The sequence below is a fragment of the Plectropomus leopardus genome, chromosome 6, assembly GCF_008729295.1.
Source record: "Plectropomus leopardus isolate mb chromosome 6, YSFRI_Pleo_2.0, whole genome shotgun sequence".
NCBI lineage: Eukaryota > Metazoa > Chordata > Actinopteri > Perciformes > Serranidae > Plectropomus > Plectropomus leopardus.
In genome coordinates this window covers 8,535,495-8,554,113 of record NC_056468.1, presented here as the reverse complement: position 1 = coordinate 8,554,113, position 18,619 = coordinate 8,535,495, and the positions used below count along the sequence as shown (strand labels likewise).

The following is an 18,619-nucleotide window of genomic DNA, read 5'->3' as shown; positions in this document are numbered from 1 at the left end:
CAGGAGGCAGATGGGTTAGCTAACACTCTCAGCTCAGGGATGGAACTACTTGGTAGAAACTGGAGAAAACCAAAGAAAACGGCTTGTTTCTTTATTAATCTTTGGGTTATTACTGTTCGCAGACATAGGACGGTTTATGAGCTGGGTGATTTGTTTTTGGAGAAAGGGGCTGATATTAATGCTCCCTTTATTGATAGTGCTAATGCTGTTTGTGCAGCCATCCCTGTCGGAGAGATGAAAATAAATAGGGGGAGCTCGGTGGAGATAAGACACGTGTTTAATTATTAATTGAGCCATTACTGACAGAGATTGCCTTTTTTGATTTAAGGCAGGAAGGCCTGCTTCAGGGACAGAAAAAGCAATTACAGAATTCCCAGCTTGCACCGCCGCTGCCCATCGTTTCAGCACACACTGAGAGAGCGGAGCGAATGGAGACAAAACACTCCCACACACACATACACACATCCATTTACACCGCGGCGTTCCATAAATTATTTTAATTCTTCTTCAATATTTATAGCGTTTTAAATTATGATTACGTCGTCATGTACTATTTATGTAGAGTGGCAGGCAGTCAAAGGGACTGAGCCACATTACCCACAAACCCTGGATGGCCTGGCACCTTGTAAAGCTGACTGAAGGAAATTGTTTGGTTTTGTGTGATTCAGGAAGTGATGTCAAACTGCACCTCCTCTTACCAGCCGCCTGTTTTCAAAGACACTCCTGATTTTCTGTGCACGGCAATTAGCTGGCTTGTGAAACCCTTGCTGATATGTCATGCCATCCCTGTGTGCACTCTGTGGCCCCTTTAGAGCACTATTATGTCCATTAGAAAAGTGACTGCTGTGTGCAGAGAGCCTTGTGTGCATGAAATATTAACCAAGCCCCTGTTTAGAGTATTCGGCTCGTTGAGCTTTAGTCGTGAAACAGAAACTCTGCTAGATATGCGGCGTGTTTCTCCCTCTTGTCGATGTTAGCCATTACATGTCAGGATGCTTGACACCTGTCACTCAGCCCTATCAGCGCCTGTCATGCGTGTCAGCGAGCCTGTGGGTGGTGATCAGCTATTGTGACAGAAAATGGGAGTCACATTGAAGGCTGTGTGATTAGGCTCCATTGTGTGGCTCTGTGTTCATTGACCGAATATGGATTCAGCTTTAGCTGTGGAGAGGGAGCAATTACAAAATCACTAAAGGCCATGAGGGAGTTTTTAGGATAAGTTGTCAGGGGCATGACCAGCATTTTGGCTTCAGTGTATAATGCCAGGGCTGTGTCACCTCTGAGCTGTGCTTCCCACCTTCCTGTTAAGAACATGTTGGCACATACAGTGTATAAGATCGAGTCAAAGTGAATATATTGCATCACTTCCATACTGAGCATAACTGTGCAGCCTCAAAGCTATCTTCTATACACAACAGAGGCCAGTGCTCCCCTGAGGCTTTTCACTGCTGTCTGTTCAGTTCAGGTTAAATGATAAAATAACAGCTTACTGCCATCCTGGCCTTTTTCATGCACATGATTCTCCTCACATACCACACCTCAGCTACCACACCATCAGCAGCGTTGAAAAAGCTCATGTGAATTTATACCGCAGCTCTGACCCAGAGGTGACACTTACACTTGAGCTGACATTTCTATTTGTGCAGCCATCAATTGCAAGCAAGCAGCAGGGAGGAGGAATTCTCAGTATCGAAATCAGGTTAAAGGATTACTGTCATCGAGACAAAAGGTTAAGATATGATGATTTTTTTTGGCTAAGCTTTGTGGGCATCGCAGAGAAAAGATAATTCAATAAATGACTATTTTAAGCAGAGAAATCCCATTGACAGCAAAGCTAAACCCAGCTGCTCTTTGCAGTACTGTGGTGAAGTTAACTAGCTGCTTCGCAATAAACCAAGGTCTTGGCTGTGTGAAGGGAGCTCAAGCTTCACCAGTGAGTGAGAAAATCAGAGGCTCCCTGACTAGGGAAAAGCTTTTTGGCAGATAAGCTGCACGCCCTGCAGTTAGCTGACCAACTTGTAAAACACAGGTTGACTCCCATCTCAACAGGGAAACACCATAGGCTTAAATGGATGTAGGCTCCTTGTTTTTTTTCTTTTTTTTTTTTTGAGGGGATGAAGAGAAGAATTTAGAAAGGATAACTCTAGAGAGCGGTAGCTCTCATCACATCTTCTGTCTAATCTTAATCCTCCTCCTCCAACGGAGAAGCAGCCAACCGCAGTGTGGAAGGCATTTTCATTGTTTACTTGGGAGAATACATGACCAGCGTCTTATCACTACTGTCAGGCCTGAAATGTAAAGCGTGTCGCCTGTGATCACTTGCAGGTTTTCTTGTTTTTAATCCTTTCTTCCGAGCTGCAGTCCTCCTGCCAGAGAGAGTGGGTTTTTCCCCCGCCCTGTGTTTGTTTGAAGATCCCAGTTCCCATTTTAAGCTCATCTGTGTTGAGCGGTTCAGAGCCAATGTTGTTTGCAGATGAGGCTGTAACGCTCATTGACAAAGCCAGATGGTAGGCGATTGTGGCCAAACACGACGCTTGGATAATGTACAATCGCTGGCAAGGGGACAGTCGTCAGCCTAGATGGATATTACAAACACGCTTGTAATGGATTGGACATTTTGGGAAGCGGTTCACACAGGCTTGTAAAGATGGGAAAACCATCGCCAGGAACAGAGCGGATGTAAAATGCTTCAGATTCCATGACGGACAAGGACATCCATGCATTAGAAGAACGTGCCAGTTAGGGTTGTGGGGAGAAAGGAGGTGAACTTATGGAACAAGATCCCAAATCAAACAGAAATATCAGCCTGCCTTATAAAGTATTTTCCAAGTATCTCCATATGGGTGGTCCTCTTGCACTGTTTGTTCAGTGTGTCTGAGCTTCATACCTTCCCAGTGGCAGCATATTAGCATCCATGTTTCTGTCAGTGGCTTATCACAGCCACTCTGTCTAGAGGCAATACTGCAGGCTTGGACTAGTACAGTATGTTTGACAGAGCTCTGCGTTTGGAGAGGTTTGTGATAGAGCCTAGCTATTACGAACTCAACACATGGTGAAAGCAGTAACCCGACACGCAGTGCTGAGAAAGGGCGTGTGTTCCGTTCTCTATGTCACCGGGCACGAGCGCCATTAATCGTCCCAGTGTTAGTTAACACACAGGCAGTAATTCGCTGAGACACAGGGGCCTGCATTTTGGCCATTTCAGGGATGGTTAAAAAAAAAAGGAACATGCACAGTGTGGTCTCCTCCAATATTCAAGCGGTCATCTGTTTGGCTGTTGTTTTTGGCTATCGTTGAATTCCCTGCACTGGGCCCTGGTGGCGGGGCCCCTAATGGCCTCTGACTGGCTGTAATACCCCATTCAGCAGAGCATGGGCTCCAACCTCCCTGGCTGTTGGGTTAATGCTGCTGCTGTGTGGAGGGGTGAGCAGCAGGACTGGGATTTCACTGCTGTTTGCTTTGGGAAGGAGAGAGAGGAATTGCTCCAATGCCACATGACCCATGGAGAAGTGTGTACAGAGCACTATCAGCAGTATCGACCAGGGTTAGACTGATATATGGTCTTGCTGGTATTTGTCTTTTGTTGAGATTAGTGCTTTCCACCTCTGCACATGGACTGATTATATATGGAATAGGTTATAGCACTGATCAGTGCTGTGCACTTTATTTTTTAAGGTCTAGTCTGTACGATTTAGGGGCATCTATTGGCAGAAATGGTATATAATATTTAGAACTTCATTAGTTTATGATCACCTGAAATTAAGAATCCTTTTTGTCACCTTAGGGCCGTAATGGGCCGTCTATATCTATATATGCATCTTTCAGAGAGTCCGCCATGTTGTTCTGCAGTAGCCCAGAATCTACAAATCAAACACTGGTTCTAAATAGGGCCATTCGCATTACGGGTCTCCTAGTTAATTCTCCTACACGCTTGGCACACAGGAGAATTTTCAGCTCTGCAACCTCATGGCGAGATACCACCAATTCCTACACATCAGACCTTTAAGAAGCCATTTCATTTTGATTATGTATGAATGCACTTTATCAAATAACCAATTCAAATAACCAATTCATCATTATTACTTCTTTAAATGGGTTCAGTGTTTCAGGAAATATTGATGCTTTTTTTGGTTTGTGAAATCTTTAAATACTTGGGCGAGGGCTGCGAAATGTATGGCTTTTAATGTCATCAGGGTGTCAGCTTGTGTTATAAGCAAATCACAAACGACTATGATATTATGCTCTGAATACAGTGACAATGTGTTAAATAATATTCTGTTTATTGTCAATATTTTTGTCTGATTCACACCATGCTGCTAACTCTTTGGCCAATCAAACAGAGCCCTTGCCATTATTCATAATCTGATTGGTCAGAAATTAAATCTTAGCTTGGCATCATTTGGGGTATTTTCCGACATTGATGCTAAAACGACATAATATAACACTAAATAACTGCTGCACTGCTAATAACAGCCAAATCAATTTTGATTTGAGGTCAAAAATTGTCTTCTTAACTCAGAAGAGACATGTCTCTATTATCTGTTTAGGATTGGCTGAGACTGTCACTCCAATGAGAATAGCTGGTCCACCTTAACAGTCCACCTTAAGGGAAGCTAACTTCTCCTACTGTTAACTTTGATCAGCAGATGGCAAGCAAGATACGGGATCTCTGCTTTAGTCTTGAGGGCTTGTAGCATTAACTGTACACACATTTCACTACTATGTTTAACTTTATAGTCTCTGTCTCAGTTGGTGCGTCCTCGCTGTCACGCGTCACCATTGCACACGCTCTCTCTCCTTCACTCTCTCTCAGCAGCACACTTACTGCACACTTACTGGGAGACTGATGCTAACCTCGGTTGATCCTGGACAGAATTTACTTTGAGTTTTTCAACATGGTAATGAAACAGATTGAAAAATAATTACATTTTTAAACGTTATGCTAACTGCCAGGAATTTTACCATGGTTTACCATTTCATTCCAACTGCATATACCATAAAGGATCTGGTGCCAAAAAAAATAGCTTTTCTACCACCTGGCAGTATTATGGATATAGGAGAGACAAAGTGGCACAGGTACTGTGCAGGTCTGAGCCAAGAACTGAGTCCACTGAGTAAATGTATCATTTTTTTTATCACAAGTAATATCACAATATTCAACAATGTTATCACATATATTTCTCATATCATGCAGCCCTACAAGAATGTAATATCTAAACATATTGGGTATTTTAACCAAAACCAATTGTCCTCAGTCTCAGTCCAAAACTATCAGCAATGATATCGACCTTAGAAAGACCACATCTGTTGCATCATATCAGTGACAAATTACATCAAAATCACAGCTCCCTGTGTTTATGGAAAAGATGTACGTATATACAGCCAGTGCTATCACTAATGATACAGGTATTGACTCATCAACTGTTAAGTGCCGGGCAAGTGCTGAAGTGCCCTGGGCTCCTTATCAGCTGCGGCACACTGTATTAGTGTGCTGGGTTGGCGTAGCACTGACCTAATCCGGGTAGCAGGTGCCACTGGAGTCGAGGTAGAGTGGACATGTATTTCAGGCAGGATGAGCCATCTGGGTCTTGATACTTTATGGTGCTTAAAACACACTCTCAAGTGTGACACTCCCAGCACTTACCTTTTAGCTGCACACAATAATCTAAGCGCTGGCTGCTAAAGGGAGAGAGGGGGCTTTCAGGAGAATTTACAGGGTTTGATGTGGTGTGGAGCCTCCGCTTCGACACGGATTCATGAAACAGTCAGACACACTTGGCGGTTTGATCTTGATTCCTCTAACTCTTTCAGTGTTGTTTTGTCATCTGCAGTCTGAAATATGTCGAGCAGAAAGAAAAGTGTGTTTGTTTTGTTTTGTTTCTGTTTTTTTGCTTTGGTGCCAGCCTGCCTTGCTCGACACTTTTCTTGGGCCTTGTGTTGTGCCTTGTTTTTTTTTTTGTGTGTGTGTTTTTTTTCCTGGTGTAGTCTGTTTCATCTCGCAAGCGATTTGGCTCGTTTCTGAGTCCAATTTCGCTCCTGTTTCACCGTGCACCCCCCACTCCCTCCTCCTCACAGACATACTCACATTCACACATTTCCCCAAACTGACACGCCGCCTTCACACTCCAAACAAATCAATTCTTCGCTCGCCGCACTCGGTACGCCACAGTGAAATGCGGCAGCTCATAGCAGCCCTGAAAACGTGCAGGCTGTTGTCAATGTTCCTTGTCCACTATGGCCAGATTCTTCCTTCTCTGTGTGTGTGTGTGTGTGTGTTGCTTCTTGCCTGTATGTGTGGCTCGGGCTCAGAGGAGATGGGGGAAGACAGTGGTGGGTTTAGGTTAGCAGAAGCCCCACAGGTCAGGATCCAGGCCTTGTCTCCATTAGTTTACCTGACACAACTCCCTGCCCTCTGCTCCCTCTCCCCTCTCCTCTGCCTTATTAACTAACCTCTCTCTCTCTTTCTCCCCCAGTCTGGGTCACTTTATCCCTCTTCCTCTGTCATCCTCCCTCTCTCTAATCAAAAATGATGAATGGAGTGCAAGAAAGGACAGCCAATGTTTGCGAACCTGATACACCCTCCAATTGTCACTCTTTCGCTGCGATGGCGGAGAACACGGTTGTTGTGGGAGAGGGAGGGGAGAGATTTGGAGGAGGCTTTGTGTGTGTGTTTGTCTAACTAAGCTGTGTATGAGAGCTATTTCAGACATCTCCACCTCGGTCCTCTAAGTATGTCATCAGCCTTGACGTGAAATAAAAAAAAAGAACTTGTGCAAGCTTTCTTATGTTGCAGAAAAATGGCTTGTAGTTTATAAGAAACACGGCTCTTTTGGCGTATCGCCATTAGCAGGGGAAAATGGCAGCTCCAGTCTCCTCTTCAACAGCTGCTGGGTTTCCATCTGTAAGCCTAATTACCGAGCAGCACCCCAGGAGCAGCTCAGCAGCAGGATCCTCCTATAGAAGAGGCATTGATTACATCAGTGTGTCTATGCCGGACAGTGTGTTTCCCTGGGGGCCCGCAGATATGTGAAACTTAAGCCCAAGCACTTTAGTGCACACTGGGGTGCTATCTTTGGACAAATAGTCCAAGATCTTACCCTATTGCATCCTCCCTCCCTGTGGGGGAAATTCCACATACACTTGAGATCATTTACACAGACAGTTGCTACTGTTTGTATAATATGGTAAATTCACAGATAGATCATAAGTGGCCAAAAAATGTTTTTGATAAGCATGCATTTAAAGTGAACATTATTAAAATGATTAGTTGATAAATCAATTTAATGAACTGATTGAAAAAATAATCATTGATTTTGATTAATAATTAAATATTTAATTCACTTATCAGACAGAAATGCTACAGACATTTCCTGCTTCTTGCTTCTCAATTTTTAAGGTTTTTCTTGTTTTTTACTGCTTGGTTGAAAATTTCTTTAGGGTTTGGACTAAAATATATGATCTTTTGCTCAGTGTAATTATTATGGGCACTTTCCGCTATTTTTTATTTATTTATTTATTTAATTTTTAAAACAATTAATGAGACAATGAAAAGATTATTGTCAAATTAATTAATTAATAATAATAAGCTAAAGTACGATGTGTAGGATTTAGGTGGGGAAATATTCTGAGGAAATATATAGTATAATACAATATAATATAATAAGTATGTTTTCTTTAGTTTTTCTTTAGGCAAGGCAATACATTTCTTTAACAATTATTTTTTTGGGGCCTTTTTGCTTTATTGAAAAGGACAGTCTTTAGAGAAAAGAGAGAGAGGGACATGACATGACATGCAGCAAAGGACTGGGGTTGCAATCAAACCCACAGCCACTGCAGCAAGGACATAGCCTTTTGTTCATGGGATGCCTGCTGTACCAGGTGAGCTAATGGGTGCCCCAAGGCAAGGCAAATTTATTTACATAGCACACTTCATACCCAAAGGCAACCCAAAGTGCTTTACGGATCAGTCAAGTCAAAGTTCATTGTTGGCCAATTACAAAGCATGTCCCAGAGGGCTGAACAATAGTAATTTCAATTTAATTCTAATTTTAATGTGATCCATAAAGTCCAATCTCAGAAATCACAATTAGCCTCAGAGGGCTTTACAACAAATGACATCCCTCTGTCCTTGAACCCCCACAGCGGTAAGGAACGCCCCCCCACCCAAAAAAAACTTTGGAACTGGGAAAAAATGTTTAGTTTTTATTACCTTAGAAGGAGACGTTTATATCTGCATACCAGGGAAAGTTTCAGCTGTTTGCAATCTGTTGTCCTTACTTCTAGATGCCACTAAATCCCCCTAAATCTTACACACTGCTTCTGTAAATCCCTAATTAGCCAATGTTTTTTGGCAGTGGATCTGAAAAGCGTTCTCTGTATTGACTGAATCATCTACACGAAACATTATATAAATGCATATTGCAGGTATTTTTGGTTGGAGTTGGGGAAGTTACACATGGTATTTGTTTGCTGCGGTTGCAAATTGGTTGGCAACATAGACTGTTCTTACTTTATTTTTTATTTGGCCGATGCAGCAAAATTCCTGTGACATGCTGCGATGCACAATGTGATCTTTTGAATGACTGAGAGCCCTAAGCGTTGATCAGCATCCCTGGCCTGTAATAACAGGATGCTTCAACATGTAAACATGACCAGGAGAAGAAGCGTAGTGGTTGATTGACGATGTACTTCTCTGGCAGACGTTGATAAAGAGATATTTGTTTGCGGCCGTTGCCACCTATAGAATAGCACCGCCTTGGAAAAGCAAGCTGCCTCAGCATTCTTGGCTGTCAGTAGGTATTATTTGACATCATGAAAACGGCTGCTGTATTTGCATGAAGCAGGTGAATAGTTAGTCTAAACCACAGCTTGTAATGCTCAAACCGACATACCACTGCATCTGCAAAACACTTGAGGAAATATGATATGTCGGCAAAGATGTTTGTTCTACCCTTTTCATGGCACTAAATAGCAACGGCTGCATATGTCAAAACAGCGAATGAGGTATGGCGATGGTTAGGAGCTGTCAACTTCCAATTGTTGCTTTGCTCTCTGAGTGGGGAGTGAAAATGGAGATGGAGGAGGAGGAAAAGAAAAACATGCAGGCTCTTTCAGCCCACTGTCATGCCACTTAGGATTTGTTGAAGGATTTTCACCCAGCCATTTCCCTTCCATTGAGAAGTAATCAGTACGGCACTGAAAGATAATATTATATCCACTTAGAGGCATGTGGGCTTCATGCATGTTCATACATGAAATGAGGCTGGAAAGCATTGCTTTTGTTTACATTGTTGAGCACTTACTCCCTCCATTTCTGCTCGGACTTGATGCTTCCTGACAAAAGCCCCCCTTTTTTTGGGTCTCCAGCCCCCCCCCCCCCCCTCTCTGTCTTTCCTACTTCCTTTCCTTCCATTTTCCATGGATTGTGAGCCAGTTGGTGGGCTAATAGAGGATGCTTTCCTGTTGGGCACCAAAGTGATACTGTTCAGGCGTTATGCGAGCTTAAGTAAAGCTGACACGCTGCTCAAGAACTACAGCCCACACTGAGCTCCACGGCAGCCCATGGAGAGACTCTGAAAAGGTCTTAAAGGTATGGGAGACACAGGGAGGCTGCCACTGTCCTCCCACCGCTGTGCTGTGATGTGGGAAGCAGGAGTTAAGTCCTTTATTAGAAGTGGCAGGCGTTGTCTCCAGTCGCCTCGATAATTGCAGCACCACGTCCACCGCCGTAATCAATTGAGACAGCTGCCGCTGCGGCGTTCAAGTCCATCAGGCAGCCGTGTCATGCTAATTAATGAAATGATAAGGCTAGTGCTTGCAGCATTGCACAAATAACTCCTGAAGGCTCCCGTTCTTTTCAACACAAAATTCATCCTTAAAGTTCAGATGGCCTCCTCCCTGTCTCTGCCTGTTGGCTGTCTGTCCACAGCGGCCTCGGGTTAAGAAGGTCACCAGGGTCGGTGATGGGTCAGTGACAGTGAAAGGGGTCAAATTCCTATCTGGCAGGGTGGGCCGTGTCAGAGGAGCCATTAGACTTGAGCTTTTCTGTTGAAAGTTCCAAGATGTCCACCCTTTTATTTAGGAGAGCCCAGTGGCACTGACCTTAGATGACCTGGCTGTGTTCATAAGAAGCTGAGACTGATGGCAGTCACAGAGCACATGAGCTCTGCTAGGAAGCAGCTCTGCAGGGGGATGGGCCCTGATCGAGACGCTGGGACGAACAGAGAAGCGTGTGTGTGTGTGTGTGTGTGTGTGTGTGTGTGTGTGTGTGTGTGTGTGTGTGTGTGTGTGTGTGTGTGTGTGTGTGTGTGTGTGTGTGTGTGTGTGTGTGTGTGTGTGTGTGTGTGTGTGTGTGTGTGTCCCGCGAGGCGTCTCTGCAGTACATTATAGCCAGGGGTTAATGATGGTTTAACATCGCTTTTAGAGCACCACTGGACCGTATATGACACAAAAGGATTTGGACAGTCAACATTTAGACCTCTGTTGTCCTCTCTTTCCTCTCTAATTCAAAGATGCTCCTCATCATTTGCCTCCCTTCCACAACACTGGCATATGTGCCATGAGAGGTGAATGGCATATGTGTCCTGCACCATATGGCTGGTGTTTGAATTGGGATCAGATACGCGCAGGAAAAACTGATTCTCATCCCGCAGCTTGAGCTGCCAGCTCTCTGAAATGAACATTAGGTTCTCAATTTATGCCTGGGCTTTGACTGTAAACGTGTTACAGCTTAACACCCATCCCCATTCTGCTGCCATCCACTCCTTTTGTCAGCTGCAGCGAAGAGACAGAGAGAAATAATTGAAACGTGCCAGCTGTCCCCACTCTTTAGCTATCTTGGCCAGCTTTCTCCTCGTCCACTCCCCCATTAACATCTCTGAGTGATTTGCAAAAACGTCGCCTTGGCTCCCCTCGTTACCAGCTTGGAGATGCTCGAGGCAGATTAAATAGTGTGAGGGAAAGCAAGCCATTGCAAATTTCTCCTATGATTTTATTATTAGCACAATGATTCAACACTGCTCAGCCCTTCTGTTCCTCTCATACAAAAATCATTTTGTTGAAATCACCCCACCTTTTTTTATGACAGAATACCTCACAGCAATGAAGTGTTGATTGGCAAGACTGCGGTTTCCTGCCTTCTGCCAGTATCTGTTATAGCCATCTTCCACAGTCACTCACTCGTGAGCTAAGCTTTGGCTCTGTGCAGATTGCTTGTCTAGAGAGGTACAAAAACCAAATCATTGTGAGCTCAACCGTCAAGAGCAGCAGAATATTCTGTCAACCAGAGCCAGCGGGAGACGGATCAAGGCAGCGTGCATTCTCACATACCGTCTGCATCCTCCAACGTCTTTCAGCAGATATGCCGCTTTATTTAAATATCTGTCTGTTCATGTCCTTATTTTATCAGTGCCCTGACTGTTTATGCTTTGGCAAAGCCATGAAGGGAGTGAACCGCAGTGTTTGCCTAGTAAATGAGAACCCCCAATGGCCTTAAGCTTCTCTTAGCCCCCGACCCCCCTTGTCGCAGGCAGAATTTGCATACCCTTATATCTAATCTGAAAAGGCTTTTTGCATACAGGTTCTTTTTCCCTGGCAGTTGTATATACTAGCATGGTGGCAGCAACACGCTTATTTGCATTCACAGCAATAGTTTTTTGAGGGTTTTAGTCGGAGGCTGAATAAGAATATTCTCGAGGGCCCTCGTCTCATTCATGAGGTCATTGGGTCCATTTGCAGGTAGCCAGGTGTGTATTTAAAATAAAGTGGTTATAAAAAAAGCTTCAAAGTGAACACTTTTTAAAGGCTACAGCTTTGCAACTGGAGGCACTTGAGAGCAATTGTGTGTAGTGCTGTCATTCAGCATTGTGTTCTTGACATGCGCCAAAAGACCATGCCTTAGAGCAGTGATACGCATCTTCTGGCCCACAGGCTAAATCTGGGCCCCGATAGGGTGATAGGGGGCCCCTCAACCATTTTCTAATTCACAATAACATTAAAGAGATTCACACTGGGAATTGTTTTTGTATTTTTAGGTGCAAGAGGGCATAAAACAGCATCACAATAGAGCTTGATTATCAAGAAAAGTGCCAGAGGGGGATCCCCTGCATTTCTACAGAGACCCCTAATGTCCTCATTTCCTAGACACATCCTAAAATCTGAGAAACATCCTAAAATCCTAGAAATGTCCTTAAATGTCCTGAAAACCAAAAATGTCCTGAAAACCAAGAAATGTCCTAAAATCTGAGAAAGATTTGCGAGACTTGTAAAATCCTAGAAACATCCTAAAATACTAGAAATGTCATAAAATTCGAGAAAACCTTTTCAAATCCTAGAAACTGAGTAGCTTTTCTTTAGAGGGATATCCTCACAGCGAGGAGCCACGCTGAGCTTTATTGAAGTCTCCTGGATGATGACGCCCTGCTTATCCTAGTCCAGTTCAAAGCCAAGCCATTCCAGACCGGTCCAGGCCATTCACAGCTGAGCCATCTGGCTGCGTGAAGGCTGCATAGGAGCAGATCGGTGCCAGCTCTCCAGATGTTCCACAGGGACAACCAGGGTCACAAGTGAAGGATATTGGAGGCAGGAACAGCTGTGTAGCGACACCATGTTCACCCCAGATTCCCTGCTGGACACATCAGTCATGACCAGCGATTCCCAGTGGCCTGTTGTCGTCCGTCTGCTACCTTAGTCCCCCGGGCCCCCCCCCCCCCCTCTTCGCCCCCTGCAAACCCCAACCCTGTATCACTGCAAACCCAGGCACGTGTGCACAGGGCAATTCCCCTGAGTAAGCAGGGCCACAGGAACAACTATAAAAAGATCAATACTGGGAGGAGATGTCATCTGGTGAGCAGTCCTGCCAACACCCCCGAGGGAACGTCGCTGTCCCCCCGGTGCACTAACCCAGCTAACGGGAGAGGTGTGGGGGCCACCCCCCACCACCGGGCTGCCCTCCAACCTGCCTGACTCACTCACACCATCTGCTCAAGTTTGCGGGGCAGGGCTTCAGGACAGCACATTTTTTGTACAGACACTCGTATGGCATTTGTTTCACATGACTGCCTGTGGCTTGCCTACTGTTTCCCTCAGTATGTGATTGCAGGCAAAGAGTGTTCCATGTCCCGAGGAAACGAAGAACAAAACAAATGCCGGATTTGGCAGTTTGTTGAAATGCTTGAAGCTCCAGCTGACAGTTGTACGGTTTTGCGGCGAGGGGACAGTGTTTGTTGAAAAACAGTGATTTTGCCACATATAGCCCTTAGGTGACATGTGTCAGAGGTATTCCTGTCATCTTGTTATCGCTGCATATTAGTTTAAACTCAAAATGGCTGCCGCTGAAGCAAAACAGTGAAAAAGCAATCTATTAGGTGAGAGTATTGACAGTAACTGCGTTTTGTACTCTTGACAGCCTGTTTGCTACTAAAGAACCTGCAGTTTAAAAGGCTTATATAAGAAAGTCATTAAAATGATGCCCTTTTTCTTTCAACAATAAATGCCGCTGATGTTTCTGGCTTTGTGCTTCCTTTAACTGAAAAAAGACGTTTGGGCCACAGTGTTTGTGTGTAAAATGCCCACGCTGAAAACTTTTTTGTGGGTCCATCTTCTGTTGTGTGCATCCGTGCGTGCATGTGTGTGTCTTCCCTTGCAGAGTGATTTTAATGAGGGATGGGTCGGCCTGGGCTGATACCTCCCTGCCTCCATTAGAGCCCATTAGAATCATCATTAAGATAACCCGGCGCTCGCTGTGGCCCTGGCTTCCCAGCATTAGTATTAGAAACCCCTCTCTATCTACTAGTGGTCGTAGCGAGACTTCCTTCAGTATCACTCGCCTCGCATTGTGTCTGGGAGAACAGGTTGCCACGGCAACATCACCCAACGGCGACATTTCGACTGTGGATATTTGCTTCATCGCCTGTTTGTCTGTCTGTGCCTGTCTCTCTGTCTCTGCTTTCAGTCTTCCTCCGCTCTCTCGCGCTCGCAGGGACGAGAGCCTGACAGTTTAATCCAAATCCCAGACCCCTATAAATCTGGAGGTCTATATACGACTGGACCCCGGAATTCATTTGAAAGTCGTGACACCTTAGCCAGCCCCGGTACTCCCATAAAACGCAAGGAGTGAGGGAGGGAGGTGCTCAACAAATAAAAAAATAAAAGCTCTGCCCTGCCTTTTTATTGGTCTTTTTATGGGTGTTAGGATCCTTGAAAGATTAAGCAGGCTGTTAATAGGGACTGGATATTCCATTAGTGGGCTGCATGTCGAGTTCTCACTGGCTTGACAGCAGCTCCCGGCTCTTCTCATTTTTTGTTACCGTCGAGAGTGCCCGTGGAGCTTTTTTAATTGAGGCACTAGTAAGCCTTCTGACTGAAGTACTGCTGCATCTTAGCTCTAGATTAGAGCCGCTTAGAGAGCCTCATCTCCACCAGGCTGTCTTCTCTCTTCCTCTGTCTCTATCTTTCTCTACCCGTGTGTGAACACTTTCTCTCTCTGATTTTCTATGCATGTGATGTTTCTGCGCTTAAAATGAATTCCACCACTCGGGGCTTTGATGAGTTCAGAAGCTGTAGCAGTGTTTTAGCTATTGTAGTTGCGGCACTACCATCTACTCCAACTCAATTTTCTTTGTGGCCCATTTTGCTTTTCTTTTAACTCTTGAGAGAAGTGGGAGATCGCCAAATGTCTTTTACTTTTTCATTAAGATTCATAAGTGCTTTGAGTTTCTTTGTGTGTGAAAGGTGTCGAGATGCTGCATTTTCTGCCACTTTCATTTCCACGCTACAATAGCATATAATTACAGTCATTAAATTGCAACAGCCTAAGTATGAAAAGTCGTTGTTCGGTGGAATGCTGATTATAAAAGCTTCTTGTCTGTTGAAGAGACCCCTGATGAATGGTAAAGACAAAGTGCTGGAGTTCAGAGTGCTTTGCTGTGGTTTCCCAAATCCCCTGAAAGATCAGGGAGGGAGGATGGAAAGGCGCAGTGGCAGAGAGGCCAAGATAAAGGGCCACGATCTCTCCTCACAGCACAATTGAAACATAATTATTTCATGCCAGATTGTGTGCTCAGCAAAGCCCTGAATAGGGGCCGACATTTAACTTTAATTAGCTGTGATTTATTCATACTGACTGGATCGCGGGAAGAAATTGGATCATCTGATTATAGTCAAGCATGAAAATGACCTGATTAAACACTTAATGGAACCTAGGGAGAGGGAAATAAGAGGAACCTTGGGCAGAAGACATTGGGACAGCAGTATATGGGAGGAAAGAGAGCTATGTTTTACTTGTCATTTATCATGTATATCTGATTTAGGCAGTGGTGGTTCTTGCCATAGGCGATATAGGCGGCTGCCTAGGGCACCAGCCCAAGGAGGGCACCAAAATTGCTCTCAGAAAAAAAAAAATAGAGTATATCTACTTCCTCCTCTGTAATCTACCTGGTATTACACCCACCTCATCATCTACTACTGCACTACTACTGTGAAGAGTTTAAAATAAAAAAAACCAAAACAACGAATCATCTTGCAGTCGGCCGCTCACGGAGGCTGCGTTGAGTTACATTGTGATGTCTTCCAGCTCTAGTCAGTGAAATTGAGCATTGGGCAAAATTCAACTATTATGTTCTCATGATGTGTTCAATGTCATCTTGTAAAATGTATCTTTTAGCAAGAAACTTGAATAAATACAGCTGTTTGGAGGAGAAATTTATTGTTGTTTTCACAGCAATATAAAATAGATATGAGAGAGGCAATTGTGATATAAATGGTAAAAAGGATGTTTGCTTATTTTTTGAAAAAAATGTTCATGTGACTGATGGTTATTTTAAAGGTTGTTTCATAAATGGGGATCATTTATTAAACAACTTTGGGCACCAAATGTGCTAGAACTGCCACTAGAGGAAATGGTTTAACATCTGTCATGGCCAATACATAATTTATACCATCAGATGGACTGAACTGAACTGACTCTAACCCTCCAGACACGGGTTTACAACTTTTCTTCTTACATTTTGTTTCTTGTCTCCTCAGGTGTGCCAACGAATGAAAGTCCAGAGTCCAAGACCTGTAGCTCGGCCAAAGTATCAGGGCTCCAGCGCAGCCAGGAGCAGAGCAACAGTGAGGTGCCCTTCACACCTCCCGTGCCCAGCCCCACCCCAGCTTCGGCACCTACGGGCTCCCCCGCCCCGGCTGCAGCGGCGGCCCCCCCAGAGCCCCCTAGGTCGTGCCTCCCCACCCCACCTCCTCTCAGTGTCAAGAAGGAGCAGCCACCACCACCCCCTGTCCCTACCCCACCCCCGGTGAGGGCACCACCCCACCCTCAGCCCCACCCTCCCTCACCCACACTTGCACCAGGAGCCCCGTGTTCTTCCGCCTCCGCAGCATCACACACGGCCAGTAATCAGCCACCAGGTGCATCACCCGCTGCAGTACAACAGCCTCCACGACATCAGGTACGTTGTTTAACGTGCAGATTTGGTTACAGGTGCAGAAACTTACGAGATAGAAGCTATTTGTACTTGTAATTGTAAGCAGGAAACAAAAAAAACACATACACATGTGTTTAGCAGCATTTCAACCTCAGCTGGTCAGCTGAGACGTCTGTGTAAGATCACTAGAGATGTACCCAGGGAGCAGTGTTTCCTTTCACTGTTTTGCCTTTTCTACCAATTTAGGGTGTTAAGTAACCTCTTCTTTAATGTGTTTCTGCCAGTCTACAAGAGACAGCAATAAAATAAACTGCAGTCATTTCTAAATTAGTATAATGTACTCTGATACGACAAGATACTGCACAATTCTACACAGTACTGACTGTTTTTATGCGGATATTGATTTTCCGGCCAATAACCAGCTGTCCAGTTTACAGTTTTTCATTCAGCAACACTCCGTAACACACAGCACATTCAACTGTTCCAGTTCACCTCATCTTCTCAGAGTCTGCCCTCACCTTTGTTATTCCAATACCAGAAGTTTTATTGGAAAAATCAGTCTTATGCTGTCAAAGCAAAGTGTCAAGCATATTTTTAGGGAAGCTCAACTCACACAGAGCTACAAACAAAGCAGGTGAACACATATACAGCAAATGAACACCAAGGTATCACATATAAATAAGCTGCACAAGGTTTCCCTAAATGTATCATACTGCTGCATTCTGACTGAACACTGTAAACGTAAAAAATACAGCATGTGTTTATTTGCATTATTAAAATGATCATTATTTTAATCATATGTCTTTTGTCTCCTGTTAAAATTTTCAGCCACAGCAGCAGTCCTTTGGGGCTTCCCAAACAGCACTTGCCCCCGTCCCCTCACCACCCACGTCAGCGGGCTCCCATCCTCAGCCCCCGCCTTGCCTCTGTCCATAGCTAATCTCTCTACCTCGCACTATTCCTCCCTACGGAGCCCGGCCCATCGCCATCCGGCCATGTTTGCAACCCCAGCCACACTGCCGCCACCTCCGACCTTACCGACCAACAGTTTAGTCGTGCCTGGGCACCCCGCCGGCACCCCCTACCCAGGTAAAGCCGCGCATCTCACGTGGCAGATGGTAGCTTCAGCGCAGACACAAACTCCTAGGATATCTGGTAACTTTAGAAAGGACCAACACTGGCTTATAATTTCCTTTTTGATTAAATTAATTAGGAGATTTTTGACAAAAAAACACAAAGTTCTGACATTTTTTGAGCAGTAGTTTCCTTATTTAACAAAAAATGTCAGGCTTTTGTAAAGAACTTTTTCATTTAGCTGTATCTTGTATTACTTATGTGTAATAGTATTCATAAACACTCTGAACACAGAGTGATATGGCTATTTTATATATTATATATCCAGGCTCTGTTTATGATCTGTTGCATTAGATTTGGCTGCTGCGCAGCTTTACTGTATTCATTTTACAGTTTCAGCTCTATGAAAAAGTATATTCACATATGCATAGAATGCTATAGTACCAATGCATGCAAGTTAGCGCAATAGTCTTCAGCCTGTAATAATAGGTTGTTATTAGGTTGTAATATAACAAAATTTTTGGTGTTGAAACTAGTCAATGGTCATATATGATTTCCTGATCAGGTAAGTGCCTGTTTATTACAATGTCTTTTGCTATTTATCCTATGATATTGCATAGTACAATATATCCAAGCTTGAATATATATATATATATATATATATATATATATTATATATATATATATATATTTCCAGTGATGAATGGTTATTTTTTCATTGTTAATGTGTGTAGGTTTATTTACGCATTTACCGATTTTATACATGCAACAGAAAAGGCCGTTTCACCAAGATACTTCAAAACATAACTTGGTAAATGAGGGCTTTGCCTTGAGATAAGCGGATTGCTTTCAATATTCTTCTTTTTCCTAAATTTGGTGTGCCTGGTGAATAATAAATTATCATTTTTGCATCAATCTCAAAAGCAAGACAGGAAGCCAGTTAATGAGCTCATAGTCCTTTATTGTTCTGGCTGTAAATATCAGGAAAGCAGTCCAGTTCACTATTACAAATTTGAAAAAAATCCAAAAGGGGCTTTCAGGCAAATCCCCGTTGTTCAGCACAGAATGGAAATAAATCAAATTTAATTGTAAAAAAGCAATAGTAGGCCTTCCCATGAGTCACA

At 44.0% G+C, this 18,619-nt stretch overlaps 1 protein-coding gene across 1 annotated transcript in view; it reads left to right on the top strand.

Moving 5' to 3' along the window:
- The window catches only part of fbrsl1 (fibrosin-like 1), a 322,663-nt gene that overhangs the window by 287,201 nt on the left and 16,843 nt on the right, over positions 1–18,619 (top strand). Inside the window, 4 exon segments of the mRNA XM_042488366.1 lie at positions 16,024–16,324; positions 16,326–16,445; positions 17,250–17,307; positions 17,309–17,510. Of these exon segments, the coding sequence (XP_042344300.1) occupies positions 16,024–16,324; positions 16,326–16,445; positions 17,250–17,307; positions 17,309–17,510 (681 nt within the window).